This window comes from Capricornis sumatraensis, chromosome 17, assembly GCF_032405125.1.
Source record: "Capricornis sumatraensis isolate serow.1 chromosome 17, serow.2, whole genome shotgun sequence".
Taxonomy (NCBI): Eukaryota; Metazoa; Chordata; class Mammalia; order Artiodactyla; family Bovidae; genus Capricornis; species Capricornis sumatraensis.
The window spans coordinates 24,101,426-24,120,792 of record NC_091085.1 but is presented as its reverse complement, the minus strand read 5'-3'; the positions used below and the strand labels follow the sequence as shown (position 1 = coordinate 24,120,792).

The 19,367-nt window shown below is 41.5% G+C and overlaps 1 protein-coding gene across 1 annotated transcript in view; it reads right to left on the bottom strand.

Annotated features, from left to right (window-relative positions):
• RNF150 (ring finger protein 150) overlaps window positions 1–19,367 on the bottom strand; it is a 271,800-nt gene that overhangs the window by 83,047 nt on the left and 169,386 nt on the right. The window contains exons 3-4 of the mRNA XM_068990255.1: window positions 3,913–3,984; window positions 1,682–1,764 (exon numbers count right to left, since the gene is read on the bottom strand). Coding sequence (XP_068846356.1) covers window positions 1,682–1,764; window positions 3,913–3,984 — 155 coding nt within the window. The remainder of the gene's footprint in view (window positions 1–1,681; window positions 1,765–3,912; window positions 3,985–19,367) is intronic.

Below are 19,367 nucleotides of genomic sequence, written 5' to 3'. Positions count from 1 at the left end.
TATACTACAGCCATCTAAATACTGCTAAAGCAATGTAATGTGTCATAATTAAAAACTGAAATCAGCCAAATGGGCTACAACAGGAGGATGGTAAATCTATGACCTAGATATTATGCAGCCTCTAGCAATTATATGCAGTCACAGGAAATACACTCATGAAAGAGCCCTCAGTGAACAAGCTGTTTTATACAATATGAATGATGGAGCTAAAGTAAGCCTAAAGATGTCCTTAAAACAGATTTTTTTAATTACATTTGTAAAGTTCTTTGGATATTCAGGGAAAAGATGACACTGACCTTTAATTTTAGCTTTGGATATTTTTATTAGTAGGAGCCTCACAGGGCGCTAAGCTATCTCCAAAGGAAAGTAAAAGCAAGTACTTTGCTTGCCTATAGCTAGGAGGCTTTATAAAACTCCTAATAAAAGACTGCAGAGAGGAATGATTCTATCTGGAGAGGCTCTCTGCAGTTCACTTATCACCATTCTTGGCCAGCGTTTCAAGAAATCACCAAACAAATACCAAGTATAATGTCTAGAGAGAGAACTTATCTATAGTACCCTCATATGAAGGATACTGCCAGGTATTGATGTATTCCAGTTTATGACCTGTTCTAGAGATGGTCAAGCATCTCTAAGGAAAGCGAATCCCGCTTGAAGGCTTCAGCTGGGGCCACCAGAGTGCTCTTTCCGCAGGCCTGTTTTCCTACCGATCAATTTGCGTGAGAGCATTTCAAGCCCATTCACTCCCCTTGGAGTGCGTGAGTCTATTTGAGTATCTTGTCCCTTTTTGTCACTTCTCTGTCATTTTGGGATTATTAAGCTCATTCCTCTAAGGCATGATTTCTTTTGTGTTTCTAATAAATAGTTCTTAGCATTGCATTGTTTTATGACCAAATGAATTGTTTTATATCTTGGTGGTGTCTGTTTTCTACTTTAGTTACTTAAATACTCTGAGAATTTTTAAAGGCAGGATTTCTAAGAGAAGAATATTTCTCTAAGGCAGAATTTAATTTATAGTTTTAGGATACTTGTGTAGATGCAAAAACACTAAAGAAGCTTTAAGCAACTTTGAGATATTTTATCGAAGTATTTAAATTTATTTAATTTGAATTGTAGAAAAGGAATCTAGAGAAGGACTAGAGTTCTATGAGAATCAACCAGGCAGTTTTCCAACTATACCTGTTGACTTTCTATCCTAGATCCTAGAAGTTTGGGGGTTACTGTCACATTCTCTTCTTGTCAACAAAAAATCAAGGAAAATGAAATCTGCCTTTGGCTTCCTGCCCACTCCTGACTATATTCTTGTTGCTGATCCCTTCATGATCATCCAGAAGACATTTTAAGAGTTTATTATTTTAATTAAAACAGCACTTGTAAAAGGGGGATGATTTTGAGTATTACAGGTCTGTGTTAAACTTGAACTTGGAGCTACATGGTCCAACTGCGCATCATGAGGTTCTAGGTCACAGAGCCTTAGTTTGGTATGAAGAGAATGGGAAAACAGTGCTAATTTCACAAGACAGAATGTTTCCAAGGAGAAAGGTTATACGAAAGGAATCAAGAGTGCTGGTTGTTTCTTCCTGAACCCCAGCAGTGTTTGGGCAGACTGACCTTGCAGGGCTAGGCCAAGCAGGTCGGAACCAGAGAGGCCCCAGTCAGAAGCAGGAAGCTAGCCACTCACCGGCACGGCAAGATCCGGACGATATCATTGGGCTTGTACCCCTCAATACAAACGGCACAGTTGTCAAAGTCGGGCTCCGTTTCCTGCAACACAGAAAGCACAGATGAGCCTGCTTTGCGAGCTTCAACTTCTGTAAACACACAAGTAACAAGCCAAAGGAGAGCTTGCCTGGAGCAGGGCTTTCGACTCTCTCGACGCTGGCTGTCTTAATCCATAATTTATTATGCACTGGTTTAGTTTCTAGTCCTTCCAACCTCCATTTTTTGTTTCCTGGTTCCACGGCAAGAGCTTTGACAAGGAAATCGTTTTTTAATGTACCATTACTAATCATGCTACTTATTATAATCAGAGGTGACATAGCAAAGTCTCAAGGATGAGAGAAATGCTATTCATGGAGACTCATCAAAATGATATTTAATATATCATTCCTCAGGAATCTAATGTATACAACTCTAAAATAGTGGTTCCAGCTTTCTTTTCAAATACTTAAATCTCTTTCAACACCCTGTAATACATTACTTACGTAACAGTCCTTGTTCTTTTATTATTCTGTTTGAGGAGGAAAAAAAGTACTGAAAAAATATGCTTTAAATTTAGTGATGCTTTTAAAATGAATTTTGGCTCAAAGGTATTTTTATATAGCTGAAAACCAGTAGCACCTAATTAGTGAGACAAATCAATTATTCACACTAGAGACAACACCTCAAATACAAGTAGAGCTGTGAATCTCTTACAGTGGCTCAAGGAGCCCCACATTCATGGACTGCAATCCACTGCTCTAAAATTTCTCCTGGGGGGAAAAATTCTCCTGGGGAGAACAGAGGTCTTTAGAGGTCTGTGGGCCCAGACCAGCTTGCATTGTGATCCTTCCCTAGGATATGCTTCTGCTTTGGGCTTTATGTCATCATTCTACAGCTAGAGAGTTCTAGAATGACTGTACTGGAATGAGTTCTGCTGTCATAACTTTGGGGTTCTGGAAACTCGGTTTTAGGGGGACTAAATATGCTTCTTGCATTTTTTAAATTGTTGTTTAGTTGCTAAATCGTGTCCGACTCTTTGTGACCCCAAGGACTGTAGCCCGCCAGGCTCCTCTGTTCATGGAATTCTCCAGGCAAGAATACTGAAGTGAGTTGCCATTTCCTTCTCCAGAGGATCTTCCTGACCCAGGGACTGAGCCCACGTCTCCTGCATTAGCATTAGATTCTTTACCACTGAGCCATCAGCATTAACTGCAGACTTAAGTGGAATACATCACTTAGCACCTAAAAAGCTTTTAGTGCAAAGATTCATAGAAAAATGTTCTTAAGTCATAATTCCAGGAACAGGCATTTCATTTTTATCAAGTGGGACACTGGAATAAGGTACTCAGATTCGTTTGAATATTGAATATTTTCTCCTTTGTACTGGCTGCCAGAAAGCCCCAACCTAAATTTTGGACCCATGTCTGTTTTTAACTTCAGGTAATGAACCTGTGTACTATTTCATCCTAGTTTTATCTACTTTTCCTAAATTTACTTTTTAATTTCTCATATTTTTTTCTCCAAAGACTTTATGGTTCCATTGCATGCATTTTACAAACTGCCTTAACTTATATTTAATAATGTTGGGCATAATAACAGATGCTTATAGGAAAACAATTAGCATGTATTTCCCTTCCTCATCTTCTTATCTACATTGGTTGCTAGGAAACTCAGAAGCTGTAAATAGCTCCTCACCAAAAAGAAAAGACTTTGCCAACAAAGGTCCATATAGCCAAAGCTATGGTTTTTCCAGCAGTCATGTACAGATGTGAGAGTTGGACCTTAAAGAAGGCTGAGCACCAAAGAACTGATGCTTCTGAACTGTGGGGTTGGGGAATACTCTTGAGAGTCCCTTGGACTGCAAGAAGATCAAACAAATCAGTCCCAAAGGAAATGAACTCTGAATATTCATTGGAAGAACTGATGCTGAAATGGAACCTCCAATACTTCGGCCACCTGATGCAAAGAGCCAACTCTTTGGAAAAGACCCTGATGCTGGGAAAGATTGAGGGCAGGAGGAAAAGGGGGCAGCAGAGGATGATCTGGTTGGACAGCATCACCACCAACTCAGTGGTCATGAGTTTGAGCAAACTCCGGGAGACAGTGAAGGACAGGGAAGCCTGGCATGCTGCAGTCCACTGGGTCGCAAACAGTCAGACATGACTCTAGCAACTGACCAATAGCAACAACAAAAAGAAAAGAGGCTGTTACCTTGTCACCCTTCTTGATGGTCCTGACCTGAAGCTTGCTGATTGCTTTCTTTGCTGCATCTCCCAGTCGACGCTGAAAAACCAAAAGCTGCTCGTTAGTAATAAAGACTTCTCATTCTTAACTTCGTCTCTGATAGCATTCAGTAAACCATGGCAGCTATCTCTGAAATCATGCACAAGTGGCAGGAATGTTAATGAAGAGGGCTGGAGGAGATGGGGCAGTGACCTCTGTGCAAAGTGGCTTGGCTCACTGTGGTCTATTAAAGAGTTCAGTCATTGAGAGAAGCTCTTCATGCCTGATGTTAAGCAAACGGAAGATGACATGGGAAGATTTTGTCCCACAGTGACTCCAGTGCAGGTCGTATCCATGCAGAGAAGAAGAAAAGTTCCATAATTTGCCCCACTCTAGCCACTCAGTTTGTGACATGGAGATAGCCAGTCTGGAGTAGTTGGAATAATTTTCATCTTTTGTTCAAAATCAGGGTTTATTGCTTTCATATTCCTTTCAATTTGGAATTTTAAGCAGTTTGCTTTGCTATATATATATCCAACCTAGGCTTATATTTGGTTTGTACTAGTCTATCTAGCATCAGACTCAACGGACATGAGTCTGAGCAAACTCTGGGAGATAGTGAAAGACAGGGAAGCCTGGTGTGCTGCAGTCCATGGGGTCACAGAGTCAGATACAACTTAAGTGACTGAACAACAACAAATTCTATCCCATCACTTTCTTATATGCCATTTCATCTCCATTGTGTGTGTGAGTACACACATAGGAAAATACATAAAGCATACATATTCAGTTTAGCAAATAATTATAAAGCGAACACCTGAGTAACTACCATCACTCATGTTAAGAAACAATGTATTATGTACTCTTTTTCTTTTTAATAGAGAAAGTTACTATCCTAATGACCCCTGCAGTAATGCAATCATAGAGCAATTTGGAAGAGTGGGAGAGGGAGAAGATGGGGAGAAATTTATGCTTTAATCTTTCAAGGAAAAAAATCAGTTTGCTTGTATGCTTGTAAACTTTCCACATGTTGTTATCTTCTTAGGCACGTGTACTTCTAGTTTGTGACAGATGTGTGTTTGCAGCAGTGAAACATACTTGAAGGACTAAGATAAATGGGGCAAACATTTAAACAGAATAATTACTTGTTTTCATTAACTTTGTTCCTTTTGAAATAACACTCAAGCTTCTCTCTTTTCTTTAAAATAGCACATACTACCCTGGTGACTCAGTGGTAAAGAATCTGCCTGCCAAAGCAGGAAACATGGGTTCAATCCCTGGGTCAGGAAGATCCCCTGGAGGAGGAAATGGCTACCCACTCCAGGACTCTTGCCTGGGAAATCCCATGGACAGAGGAGCCTGGCAGGCTACAGTCCTTAGGGTTGCAAAGAGCTGGACACCACTGAGCAACTGAGCATGTGATGAACAGTTAACATATCCTAAGTACCATGCTAAAACTTTATACACAATATCAGCTTTCCCTTACAACAACCCCATGAGGAAAATACTATTTTATAGAATGAACTGGGACTTAAGTAAACTGTTTAAATATCACAGAGTTAGGACAGGTAAGCAAAACTTACATATATGTCTTTTGAGGAGAAAAAGGATCATATTTCGGCAGAGATTGATGAAGGATATAAAGTCTGCACTTCCAGGGGAAGAAGAGATGATCTAGATAGCTGGAAAATATGGAAAACCAGCTTCTGAGATATAGATGATGACTAAGGGACCTGGTAGAACTAGGTTTTGTTTTGTTTTGTTTTCTATAGGAGTTCTGGACAAACAAAATAAAAGGAAAAGCACTGTAAAGTTTTTAAAAATGCTATGACCATTTGCAGGCAGCCAAATATTGTCAATATAAGCATGTTTCCGTTTCTTCTTAAGTGACATGAAAATCAGGAATATTGACTTCTGGATGAAAACCATCGTCTCATTTTCAACAATTTTCAAACAACTAGTTTGGATTTCTAAAATGCAAACTAACCAGAGAAAGACATAAGCATTCTTAATAAAATGGCCCAAATAAGGTAGTTGTTACTTCCGCAGTTGATCTCTTAAATCTTTGAGATTTTAACTGCGCTGAGTCTAAGTGAGTGGGAAGTCTATAGGCTGTGCTCAAACCAAGTCTTACACACAGTCTGAAGGGAGAACCGAGAGACTGAAACCAAAGTCCATCACAAAACAGACTCTTTCCTTTGTGGTGCTCAGAAATGCAGTGATACGATGCCAATAGACGGCGTAGGGACCACCTCAGGTTTGTGTGGGCCTTTTGTTTCAGGTAAGGATTACTCTCTCTTCTCCTACAGATTTTCTCCAACCCCACCAGATTCAAATCATATTACACTTTTCCTTAAAAACTGTCAGGAGTTGAGACATCTTGGTAATTAGATGTACCCATCAATTTGATTGAAAAAGGTAAAAGAAAATATTTACCAAGGTTATTGGTTCCTTGACAACAATGAAGATAAACAGCTTTATGGAAAATAAACACAGAACCATTTATTAGAAAACTAAAGTCTGACATAAATACCAACAAGGATGGTAAACAATGACAGACTCCAATTCAACACAAAATGTATAATTTAGTTAGCTCCTAAGTACTTAAGAAATTGAGAAAAATAAAGACATTCCTCTCTTGTCCTTCTCTGGGTTATAAAGAGAAATACAGTCAAGGTGAGAAAAAACTAGGAATAAGTATGCCAAAACACAGCATCAAGTCGAGCTTATGTTCCTCCTAGTTCATTTGGTTGAATAAATCTGTATCATGTGCTTAGTCACTCGTCATGTCTGACTGCAATCTCATGGACTGTAACCCTCCAGGCTCCTCTGCCCATGGAATTCTCCAGGCAAGAATACTGGAGTGGGTTGCCATTCCCTTCTCCAGGAGATCTTCCTGACCTAGGGATCGAATCCAGGTGTCCCGCATTGCAGGCAGATTCTTTACCATCTGAGCCACCAGGGAAGCTCTAATTCTGTATCGTAACTGCCCCCTTTTCTTTCCCTGACAGCTGTATTTTACAGTCATTGATTATTACCATCACCATCACAACCAAGCAGAAAAATAACTAGGTGTTTCCATGTTCTAGGTGAAGAGAGGACATCATAGATGTAAACAGAATTGTCCCAGCCGTGTGACGGCTCACGCAGCCACAGCTGACTCTGACACTTCCTCACTTGCTCTCCTACATAATAATGATCCTCCCAGGTCTGCTGGATGGGACAGAGATCAATTGCATGGCCAGTCCAATCAATTTCTATGATGTAGGTCACCCCTCCATCCGTCTAGAGAGATGGATAAAAGATGCAGACTATTTTGGCGGGCACGGTGACCCCACAGGGTGATGGCTTACAGTTGCTTACGCACACATGGCACGGGGTAAAATCATCATCATTTTTTAAAGTTAATTACTTATTTTTGGCTGTGCTGGGTCTTACTGCTGCACGTGGGCTTTCTCTAGTTGTGGCCAGCAGGGGCTGCTCTTCATTGTGATGTGTGGGCTTCTTTCTGAGGTGGCTTCTCTTGTTGCAGAGCATAGCCTCTAGAGCGCGAGGGCTTCGGCAGTTGCGGTGCATGGGCCTGAGATGACCCTCGACACGTGGAATCTTCCTGGATCAGGGATCGAACTGTGTCCCCTGCATTGGCATGCAGATTTTAAACCATTGGACGACCAGGGAAGTCCCGGGGTTCTTCTTTATGGGAAGAGTTGTAGAGGAAGTGGCAATGGTTGGGAGTTAGGAAACTCAGCTTTTGCTCCTGTTTCTGTTACTCACTGTGTGATTTAGGCCAAGTCACTTAAATAGCCTCGGCCTTAACTCCTCTTATTAGTAACCTTCAGTATGTAAACTTATGCTGTTTCCAGCTCTATCAGCTCATCACTGTCATCCATACAGAACAGAACTGGGAGGCAAAGATCCCTTGAGACCTGAATTATGGAAACATAGCAAACCAATGGCTAATGACCTCACCGAATACTTGCTCCGTGTCCCCTGAGGGCTCTGAGCTTCCTCCAGCCAACATCAATCAGAGACCATTTTGGTTCCTGTTCTTTAGGAGACAGAAGCATCACCACCTACAGACCCTCCTTTGATGGCAGATACCTGGCCCACTTCTATCCCCTCCCCTTTCTCTTTCCTTGTGAAGTCCAAGTTTGTTTTAAATTCCACTACTTCTTTGGTTCCAACAAAACTTCAGCACCAAGATGTGCAAAAGAAACCCAAGGGGCATGGACCATGCACTGCAAATAATAGAAGAAGGCATTCTCAGGGAGAGGGAGCTCTTTCGGGAAAGCTTGGCTGAATGCCATCACCTGACCTCAGGCAAAACAATACAACACAGGTCTGGTTTCCTTGGATTGGCCTCAGAGGCAATACTGCTTATGAAAAACAAAAAAAAGAACCAGATTCAGTTTATCTGATCTGCTGATATCTGAAGAAGCTGCTATCTACTAGGAGTCCCTTGGTTCTCAGAATGCAGGTCCAGTTCTGTGTCTGAGGTGGGATATCCTCGGAGACAGTGAGACAAAGTCCTGGCACATGGCCCAAGGCAGGCTCACTGGCCACAAAGATGGCAGGAATGCTGCCCACTGGCGCTGCTTTACCACCAGGGGGTTTCTATAAGAGGCTTCCCAGGTGGCGCTAGTGGTAAAGAACCTGCCTGCCAGTGCGGAAGACATAAGAGACGAGGGTTCCATCTCTGGGTCTGGAAGATTCCTTGGAGGAGGGCATGGCAACCCACTCCAGCATTCTTACCTGGAGAATTGCATGGACAGAGGCAGGCTACAGTTCACAGGTTTGCAAAAGAATCGGACACGACCGAAGCAACTTAGCACACAGCACTCAGGGTTCCTATCAGCAGGGTAAGCATCAGTGGCTAGCAGCCAAAGTGGCACACCTCAGAAATGAGGTGCCCAGGGCTCCTTGACATCCTGGTGGAAGGGGAGGGCAGCCCATGGTGCACACTGGTGCTCAGGATCAAGAGTATCGGATCTGGCTCCCCAGCTCAAGCTTTAAAGAGAGGTCCCCAGACACAGAGGTCATTAGTTGGTAGAATGAAGAAGACCCCTTAGCATCCTCTGGGAAGCTCCCTGAGGTGGAGAATCTCAAAACAGATATGACAAAGGGCCTAGCAACTAATCTTTATTTCCAAAGCCCCAAAGGGCCAATCTTCACATAGTAGCATGGTCGGCCATTCCTCATGTTCCCGCTGTGACTGGCGGAGGGGCTGGCGATCCTCTTTGTGGGTCAGGGCGCCTCAGGACCTATATTGCGAAGGGAGCTTGATCATTGGAAGCCACCCTGCCTTGAAATAAAAAACCTGCTTGTGTGCCCTTGGGGAAAACAAAATCATTTAACATTTCTCTCTCTCAAATTCATTACATCTAGTGTCCCCTTTGGAGAAGGCAATGGCACCCCACTCCAGTACTCTTGCCTGGAAAATCCCATGGACGGAGGAGCCTGGTAGGCTGTAGTCCATGGGGTCGCTAGGAGTTGGACACGACTAAGTGACTTCACTTTCACTTTTCACTTTCATGCATTGGAGAAGGAAATGGCAACCCACTCCAGCGTTCTTGCCTGGAGAATCCCAGGGACGGGGGATCCTGGTGGGCTGCCGTCTATGGGGTTGCACAGAGTCGGACACGACTGAAGTGACTTAGCAGTGTCCCCTTAAAATTCTAAATACTATGATTGGGAGTTTGGGATTGACATAGACACGCTGCTATATTTAAAGTGGATAATCAACAAGGCCCTAAGTATAGCACAGGGAACTCTGCTCAGTGTTATGTGGCAGCCTGCATGGGAGGGGAGTTTGGGGGAGAATGGATCATGTATACGTACGGCTGAGTCACTTCTCTGTTCACCTGAAACTATCACAGCACTGTTAATCAGCTATACCCCAATGCAAAATAAAGAGTTTTTTAAAAAACAAAATGGATAACCAACAAGGACCTACCACATAGCACCAGGAACTCTGTTCAATATTGTGTAATAACCTAAATGGGAAAGGAACTTGAAAAATAATAGATAACTGAGCCATGTTGCTGTACACCTACAACCAACGCAACATTGTTAATCAACTACACTCCAATATAAAATAAAAACAGAAACCACGATCCTGATATCAGGTTCTCAAACAGATGAGTAGAATGGCCAGGTAGCCAATGCCTCCAGTCCTTATACGTGTGGTTTCTCATCTGCAGCTGTTGCGGGAACCCGGGCTCTCAGGGCTGATCTGAGAGGTATCTGGCGAACGCCGGGTACGAGTCCACCCTGGTGACATCAGGGTGCTGCTTCCTTATAGTGCCAATCCAGGGCCATCATGAGGACTCGTGAGGAGACAGAGATGCATGGTCTAGCATGTAAAAGTCGCCTTGCCATATGCTCAACAGTAAGCAGATGTTTTTCTTAATCATATAGAACCTTCCACACTGTTCATGGGGTTCTCCATGTGTGAGAGTGGGCGGTGGGCCACCTCTCCCCTTCCCACACCATCGTGCCACCTTTACTCGAGTGTCCTTGCACACTTTATAGGTGAGAGTGTGATAGAAAAGGCTTCATGTGCCTCCGCACCATTTCCTCACTTCCTCTCACCTCGTTCTGCCCAGCGGGCTGGACCACTGTTCCTGTATCTGTGATTTAGATCCAGTTCCTGATTCCCAAGATTCCTAAGCTCTCCCTACACTGGACTGTCCTTCTGTCTCATGACCCTGCCCTGACCAAGTCTCTGATTCTACTTTGCTCCAAAACCAGAGTTAGATAGCAAACACTCTATTCATCCTTACAAGGTTCCAGCTCCTAACACATCAGCCTTGGTAGTATCCTAGATTCTCACTTAGCTGTCTGAGAGGGTCCCATTTATGTCTGGGTCTATGTTTGATTATGTAGCAGAAAAGTCTGGGCTTGTTCAGAGCTGAGACTCTGTTGGCTGGAATGTGACATTATGAAAAGCAGCCCACTTAAGTGTCCCGTGTGTGCTCTGAGCCAACCTGTACTCTAACACTTTCATGGGCTGCTTTCCTGGGCTCTTCCGGGCCACAGGGTTTGTTCAGGAATGGAGTGCAGGGGTCCAGCCACCTCCGAGAGCTCTGTGGATAGGGAGCCTGAAATAGACACTGGACTCAGGCATCCCCAGGCTGGCTGACGGCAAGGTCCCCAAGCAGCCTGGCCCTGGAGAAAAGAGGACAGAGCTTCATCAAAGATAAGTGGTATGAGTGAAAGCCACAGCAGAGCAGTGACTCTGAGCCAAGGAGAACTGGATCCAGAGGGCGCATGAGGCTGTGCGTGGTCTCTGCCAACCAGCACTCTTGCTTCAGCTCCATAAGAGAGCCTGTGGGGCAGCGGAAGGTACAGGGCAAGGAGGAAATGGTTTCCAACAGTGACAAGAACTGGGAAGAAAATAAAGCAAATACATAAAGTAATATGATGGAGGAAGAAAGACTGGGGCACAAGTATCTACCCGGCTGTCTTCAGGCCTCTTCTCTGGATGCCCATTTCCAGGGGGCACTCACCTTGTCCTGACCATTTAAATGGCATCTCTACACAGATAACTCTTATATTGCCACCTCCACCTCTTCTCTCCTAAATTCTCAGCTTGTGTATCAAATACCTACCAGGCATCTCCATCTAATAGGCTTCTTTTTTTTCAATGTTTATTTAGTATCTGCTTGTTTTTAAAAATTAAAGTATAGTTGATTTACAATGTTGTGTTGGCTTCTACAGTTTATTATCTCCATACCCCATTTCTGGTTTCTCTGCCCTTCTGGACCTCTTTTTCTGCTTTTGCTATTTCAGTTAATGTTGCAGGAACTGACCTAATTGCACCCTTGATTCTTCTGTTTCCCTCACACATAAGATAACCATATGATTATTATCTAAACTGGAACACTTGTGAGAATAAAATGGGGGGGTTATTAATAATTAGGTTAGTATATGTGTGTGTGCCAAGTCGCTTCAGTCCTTTCTGACTCTTTGCAACCCTACGGACTGTTGCTCACTAGGCTCCTCTGTCCATGGGGTTCTCCAGGCAGGAATACTGGAGTGGTTGCCATGTCCTCCTCCAGGGGATCTTCCCCACCCAGGGACTAAACCTATGTCTCTTCCGTATCCTGCATTGGCAGGTGGGATCTTAGTGCCACCTGGGAAGCACAAAGCTAGTATAGCAGGTATAAACTAGGATAACTGGTTTATATGCTACATAGAATCCACGGAATTTCAAAATATTGCCCTAATTTGATGCCCATCTGGCTTCTCCATCTTGCTCACTCTAGTCCAAATTCATCACCTGTTATCCTGATTCCTGCACAGTCCTCCAAGTGGGCTCATATCTGTTTTTTATGTGTATTTCCTGTGATGCCACTATAATATATTGCCCTGTGAAGGCAGAGTCCTTGTGTATGTATAATAATAAATGTGGAAAAGAACTTTTCTTATTTATAGACACAGAAACTTCTGGAAGCATAGAAATGGAAGTGCTAAGGCTTGTTTCCTCTGGGGAGAGCTAGAGGGAGGGAAGTTGACAAAGAGTCTGAAGCGGGGGTGGTGAACACTTACTTTTAAATGAACACTTTTTTTTTTGCCTTTTTCTAAAAACAGTGTGCACACTGTTGCATGGGAAGGTATTTTCCAAGAATGCCAGGGTTTTTTTGTCTGTAGTCTATTGATATGTCCTCCTTTCCCCAATAACTCTGGAAAAATAATTCCATTTTATTTCAAACTGTGTCACCTGGGACACAAAGCCCCTATCCAGACTTAACTACATGTGAGTTATGTAAGAACCTGCCCTATTTAAATCTGGGAGGGAAATACTGTTTTCTAAGAGATGCTTTACCCATTAAAGACAACCCAGGTTGGGGTTTTTTTTTGAGCATGAGCCACCCATTCTCCTTGACTGGCCCTGCAATAAACCTTTCTATATTCCAAAAAAAAAAAAAAAAAATGCAATCTTATTAACAACTTTCTGATAACCTACATGCAGTTTTTCACTGGGTGCTTGCATCAAGCCTGTGGGGATGACCTACGGTCATTCCCAGTTTTTACACGTGAGGAAATCTAGGCACAGAAAGGTAAGGACCCAAACAAGACCACACCACTAGGAACTGCCACAGCAAAGGTCGCGGTCCAGACCACCTGACCACAAAGCTCTGTCTTTAACCATCAGCACACACTAGCACCATCGTGGAACAGTTTCTTTAGGAAACGTGCCACACCAGTCAAGTCTCCCTCTCCATGTGGCCCTAATCCTCCATGTCATCATCTTAAAGGCGCTGCAGTGTCATTACCACCATCAAGAACATTTAGCAAATCTCACTCCATGGGAAGCTACACTGAAATGATCTGAAAGGGCTAATGATCATGTAAGATGATGGTGACTTTCCTCGAAGTGTGACCTGCAGCAAGCCAGGCAGAGACTGAGGCGTGCTTCTGGCTACTTCAAGTTCAGTCTCTCAGTTACATACCAGAATGGCTAGATACTTCACCAATGTAACATTAACGCCTTTGGTAGTCCAGTTTAGACTGTGAGTCAACACCTAACCTGAGAGTTCCTCTTTCTGGAAGGGCCAATAATGCTTCAATAAAAATAAATGACTTCAGGTTACCTGATGCTTACTAAAGCTATAGCTTATACAGCTGTAACTTTCTGTCGACTGGAATGAAGCACTCCCCATCAAAAGAGAAATAGTTGTCTTAGGGAAATTATAGATCCTTATTTCATTCATAAAAGGGCTAAAGTATGATGTCTATTTTGATCAAGAAATAGTGCTTTCAGCATGATCCAAATTCACTGAGTAAACCAAAGGTAGCATCCTGTAATTCAAGGAAAGTTAATAAAAAGGGAGCAGAGTAAAAACTTAAACCTCATCCACTTCATGCCATCTATTCTAATTTACTTTTCACATACGTCACAGAATTGCACATGTCAAGACAGACATGCAATCTATATCTTCCTGCACAAGGAGAACTAGCATTGGAAACAGTTACTCAGCTAATTCAAGACTAAAAGTTTCATCCTTGGCTCAATTTCTCAAAGACTGCTTGGATTATCTCTAGACTCAAAAAGATAGGGGTACCATCTCTATCATTGTTGGATCAGCTGCTAAGTATCTTTGTGATAACTGATTTATATTTGTCCAGGTTCTTCAAATGTAACCTTTAGGAACCAGTGGAACTGAACTTATTTTTTGTTCCATATCTAGTTTCACTGCCTTGTGTCTAATTGGTAATGTATCCACTTAAATTCAAGAATATTCAGTAAAAGTATCAAAGTTCGAACTTTGGTTATGGAATTTATATGATGGTAATAATGATATCATTCATTGAGAGCTCTGTAAGTGAGTAATTATGCTCAGGCACCTTAAAATATAAGACACATTAAGCCATTTAATTCTCACTATAACTAAAAAAAGAAAGCATATTCCTCTTTAGAAAACTAAAGCATAAAGTAACTTTCTCACTTGTGTTAAGAGGTAGAACCCGCCTACTATGTAGCTACTAAAAATCATGTTTTAAATATTACTTAATGATGGAGGAAATGCTCACCATTTAATAAAAAACCACACAAATTTATATGTATAACATGTGTCTGTATCTCATACACACATAACACACATATGACAACAATTTATTGAATATATGTATACATATGGAATTAAAAGTATGGAAGGTAATGTTCTTAATTGTTAACAAGTCAGTAGGGTGATGAGTGATTTGTTTTCTTTTTGTATCTTTCTGATTGCCAAATTTTTACAACAAACATGCATCATTTTGAGAGTCGAAAAAAGCGATAAAAATGTTTAAAAAATTGTTCCAGATTCTATAGAAAATTTAAACAGATGAGCTTTCATAAAATAAATAGAAAGTCAAAGAGTTGTCCTCCTAAAACAACTTTGAATTTATTGGCTTACTAAAAAATCTAAAACACGTTAGTGAAGTGAAAGTTGCTCAGTTGTGTCCAACTCTTTGCGACCCCATGGCCTATACAGTTCATGGAATACTCCAGGCCAGAATACTGGAGTGGGTAGCTTTTCCCTTTTCCAGTTGGACCTTCCCAACCCAGGGATCGAACCCAGGTCTCCTGCATTGCAGGTGGATTCTTTACCGGTTGAGCCACAAGGGAAGCCCAAGAATACTGTAGTGGGTAGTCTATCTCTTGTCCAGGGGATCTTCCCCACCCAGGAATCGAACTGGGGTCTTCTGCATTGCAGGCGGATTCTTTACCAACTATCATGGAAGCCCTATAATACATTAAGTGAAGTGAAGTGATGTTGCTTAGTCGTGTCTGACTCTTTGAGACCCCATGGACTGTAGCCCACCCAGGATCCTCCATCCATGGGATTCTCCAGGCAAGAATACTGGAGTGGGTTGCCATTCCCTTCTCCAGGGGATCTTCTCGACCCAGGTATCAAACCTGGGTCTCCAGCACTGCAGGCAGATGCTTTTAACCTACTTCCAACACTCTTTAAAATGTTCTAGAATTAGGCCACCCTACAGGACTTTCCATGATGATGAAAATGTCCTATCTATGCCCTGCCATCCAGAAGTGACTGGAAATGTAGCTAGTATGATTGAGGAACACAATTTTAAATTGAATTTTATTACAATTAATTTAAATTTAAATAGTCACACATGATTAGTGACTGCCATGTTGGACACTACAACCCAACTAAAGAAAATGGAACAAAATCTCCAAATTCTTCTTAAAAAACCAGTAGCACTCTTGCCTAAACATGACAAAATGTAAACCGTGACTTCTCTGGTGGTGCAGTGGATAAGAATCCGCCTGCCAATGCAGGGCACATGGGTTCAATCCCTGGTCTGGAAAGATCCCTTATGCCACAAAGCAGCTAAGCCCAGACATCACAAATACTAAGCCAGTGCTCTAGAACCCATGAGTTGCAACTATTGAGCATGCCTGCTGCAACTGCTGAAGCCGGTGCTCCTAGAGCTGTGCTCCATAAGAGAAGCCACCACAGTGAGAAGCCTGCAGTGAGAGTACTGCAACAAACAGGAGCACCCAACTAACTATAACCAGAGAAAGCCCACACAGGCAACGAAGACCCAGCAGTCTCAGAAATAAACACATAAAGACAAATTTAAACTCTTCCAGAAAACTGCAGAGGACAGTAAACTTTCAAACTCATTCTATGCGGCCACCATCACCCTAATACCAAAACCTGACAGAGATGCCACAAAAAAAGAAAATGACAGGCCAATATCACTGATGAACATAGATGCAAAAATCCTTAACAAAATTCTAGCAATCAGAATCCAACAACACATTAAAAAGATCATACGCCATGACCAAGTGGGCTTTATCCCAGGGATGCAAGGATTCTTCAATATCTGCAAATCAATCTATGTAATTCACCACATTAACAAATTGAAAAATAAAAGCCATATGATTATCTCAATAGATACAGAGAAGGCCTTTGACAAAATTCAACATCCATTTATGATAAAAACTCTCCAGAAAGCAGGAATAGAAGGAACATACCTCAACATAATAGAAGCTATAAATGACAAACCCACAGCAAACATTATCTTCAATGGTGAAAAAATTGAAAGCATTTCCCCTAAAGTCAGGAACAAGACAAGGGTGCCCACTTTCACTGCTACTATTCAATACAGTTCTGGAAGTTTTGGCCACAGCAATCAGAGCAGAAAAAGAAATAAAAGGAATCCAAATTGGAAAAGAAGAAGTAAAACTCTCACTGTTTGCAGATGACATGATCCTCTACATTGATAACCCTAAAGACTCCACCAGAAAATTACTAGAGCTAATCAATGAATATAGTAAAGTTGCATGATATAAAATCAACACACAGAAATCCCTTGCATTCCTATACACTAATAATGAGAAAGTAGAAAAAGAAATTAAGGAAACAATTCCATTCACCATTGCAACAAAAAGAATAAAATACTTGGGAATATATCTACCTAAAGAAACTAAAGACCTATATATAGAAAACTATAAAACACTGATGAAAGAAATCAAAGAGGACACTAATAGATGGAGAAATATACCATGTTCATGGATCGGCAGAATCAGTACAGTGAAAATGAGTATACTACCCAAAGCAATCTACAGATTCAATGCAATCCCTATGAAGCTACCAGCGATATTTTTCACAGAGCTAGAACAAATAATTTAATAATTTGTATGGAAATACAAAAAACCTCGAATAGCCATAGCAATCTTGAGAAAGAAGAATGGAACTGGAGGAATCAACCTGCCTGACTTCAGGCTCTATTACAAAGCCACAGTCATCAAGACAGTATGGTACTAGCACAAAGACAGAAATATAGATCAATGGAAAAAATAGAAAGCCCAGAGATAAGTCCACACACCTATGGACACCTTATCTTTGACAAAGGAGGCAAGAATATACAATGGAGTAAAGACAATCTCTTTAACAAGTGGTGCTGGGAAAACTGGTCAACCACTTGTAAAAGAATGAAACTAGATCACTTTCTAACACCACACACATAAATAAACTCAAAATGGATTAAAGATCTAAATATAAGACCAGAAACTTTAAAACTCCTAGAGGAGAACATAGGCAAAACACTCTCTGACATAACTCACAGCAGGATCCTCTATGATCCACCTCCAAGAATACTGGAAATAAAAGCAAAAATAAACAAATGGGATCTAATTAAAATTAAAAGCTTCTGCACAACAAAGGAAAATATAAGCAAGGTGAAAAGACAGCCTTCTGAATGGGAGAAAATAATTGCAAATGAAGCAACTGAAAAACAACCAATCTCAAAAATATACAAGCAACTCCTGCAGCTCAAGTCCAGAAAAATAAATGACCCAATCAAAAAATGGGCCAAAGAACTAAATAGACATTTCTCCAAAGAAGACATATGGATGGCTAACAAACACATGAAAAGATGCTCAACATCACTCATTATCAGAGAAATGCAAATCAAAACCACAATGAGATACCATTTCACACCAGTCAGAATGGCAGCGATTCAAAAGTCTGCAAGCAATAAATGCTGGAGAGGGTGTGGAGAAAAGGGAATCCTCTTACACTGCTGGTGGAAATGCAAACTAGTACAGCCACTATGGAGAACAGTGTGGAGATTCCTTTAAAAATTGCAAATAGAACTGCCTTATGACCCAGCAATCCCACTGCTGGGCATACACACCGAGGAAACCAGAATTGAAAGAGACACGTGTACCCAATGTTCATCGCAGCACTGTTTATAATAGCCAGGACATGGAAACAACCTAGATGTCCATTGGCAGATGAATGGATAAGAAAGCTGTGGTACATATACACAATGGAGTATTACTCAGCCATTAAAAAGAATCCATTTGAATCAGTTCTAATGAGATGGATGAAACTGGAGCCTATTTATACAGAGTGAAGTAAGCCAGAAAGAAAAACACCAATACACTATTCTAACACATATATATGGAATTTAGAAAGATGGTAATGATAACCCTGTATGTGAGACAGCAAAAGAGACACAGATGTGTAGAACGGACTTTTAGACTCTGTGGGAGAGGGAGAGGGTGGGATGATTTGGGAGAATGGCATTGAAACATGTATACTATCAGGAAAGAAATGAATCGCTAGTCTATGTTCGATACAGGATACAAGGGGCTGGTGCACGGGGATGATCCAGAGAGATGATATGGGGTGGGAGGGGGGTTCAAGATTGGGAACTCATGTACACCTGTGGCTGATTCATGTCAATGTATGGCAAAACCAATACAGTATTGTAAAGCAAAATAAAGTTAAAATAAAAATAAAAACAGAAACAACTTTGGGGCAACACTGAAAAAAAAAGTAAACTACAGGCAAATTTCACATGTGAATATCAAGGCAAAAAGTAAATAATGTACTAAGTGAAGTATGAACAAAACAATTCAGCACACATTAGAAGATTAGTTATGTACTGGAAATTCAAGACGGCTCAATATTCGGAAACCCATTAATCTAAACTACTATTAATAGATCAAAAGAGAAAAGTCGGAACTATTGCTGTTGAAAGGCATTTGTTAAAATTAAAAATACATTCCTGATTAAAACTCTGAATAAAATAGGACTATGTTTACATTTGCTGCTGCTGGTACTGCTGCTAAGTCACTTCAGTCGTGTCCAACTTTGTGCCACTCCATAGACGGCAACCCACCAGGCTCCCCCGTCCCTGGGATTCTCCAGGCAAGAACACTGGAGTGGGTTGCCATTTCCTTCTCCAATGCATGAAAGTGAAAAGTGAAAGTGAAGTCATTCAGTCATGTCCGACTCTTAGTGACCCCAGGGACTGCAGCCTACCAGGCTCCTCCATCCATGGGATTTTCCAGGCAAAAGTACAGGAGTGGGGTGCCATTGCCTTCTCCTTACATTTGCATAACATGTTAAATACATATCTTGACCTAGAAGACTGCATGGGGAAACAATAAAATTGAGAAATGATAAAAACAATCC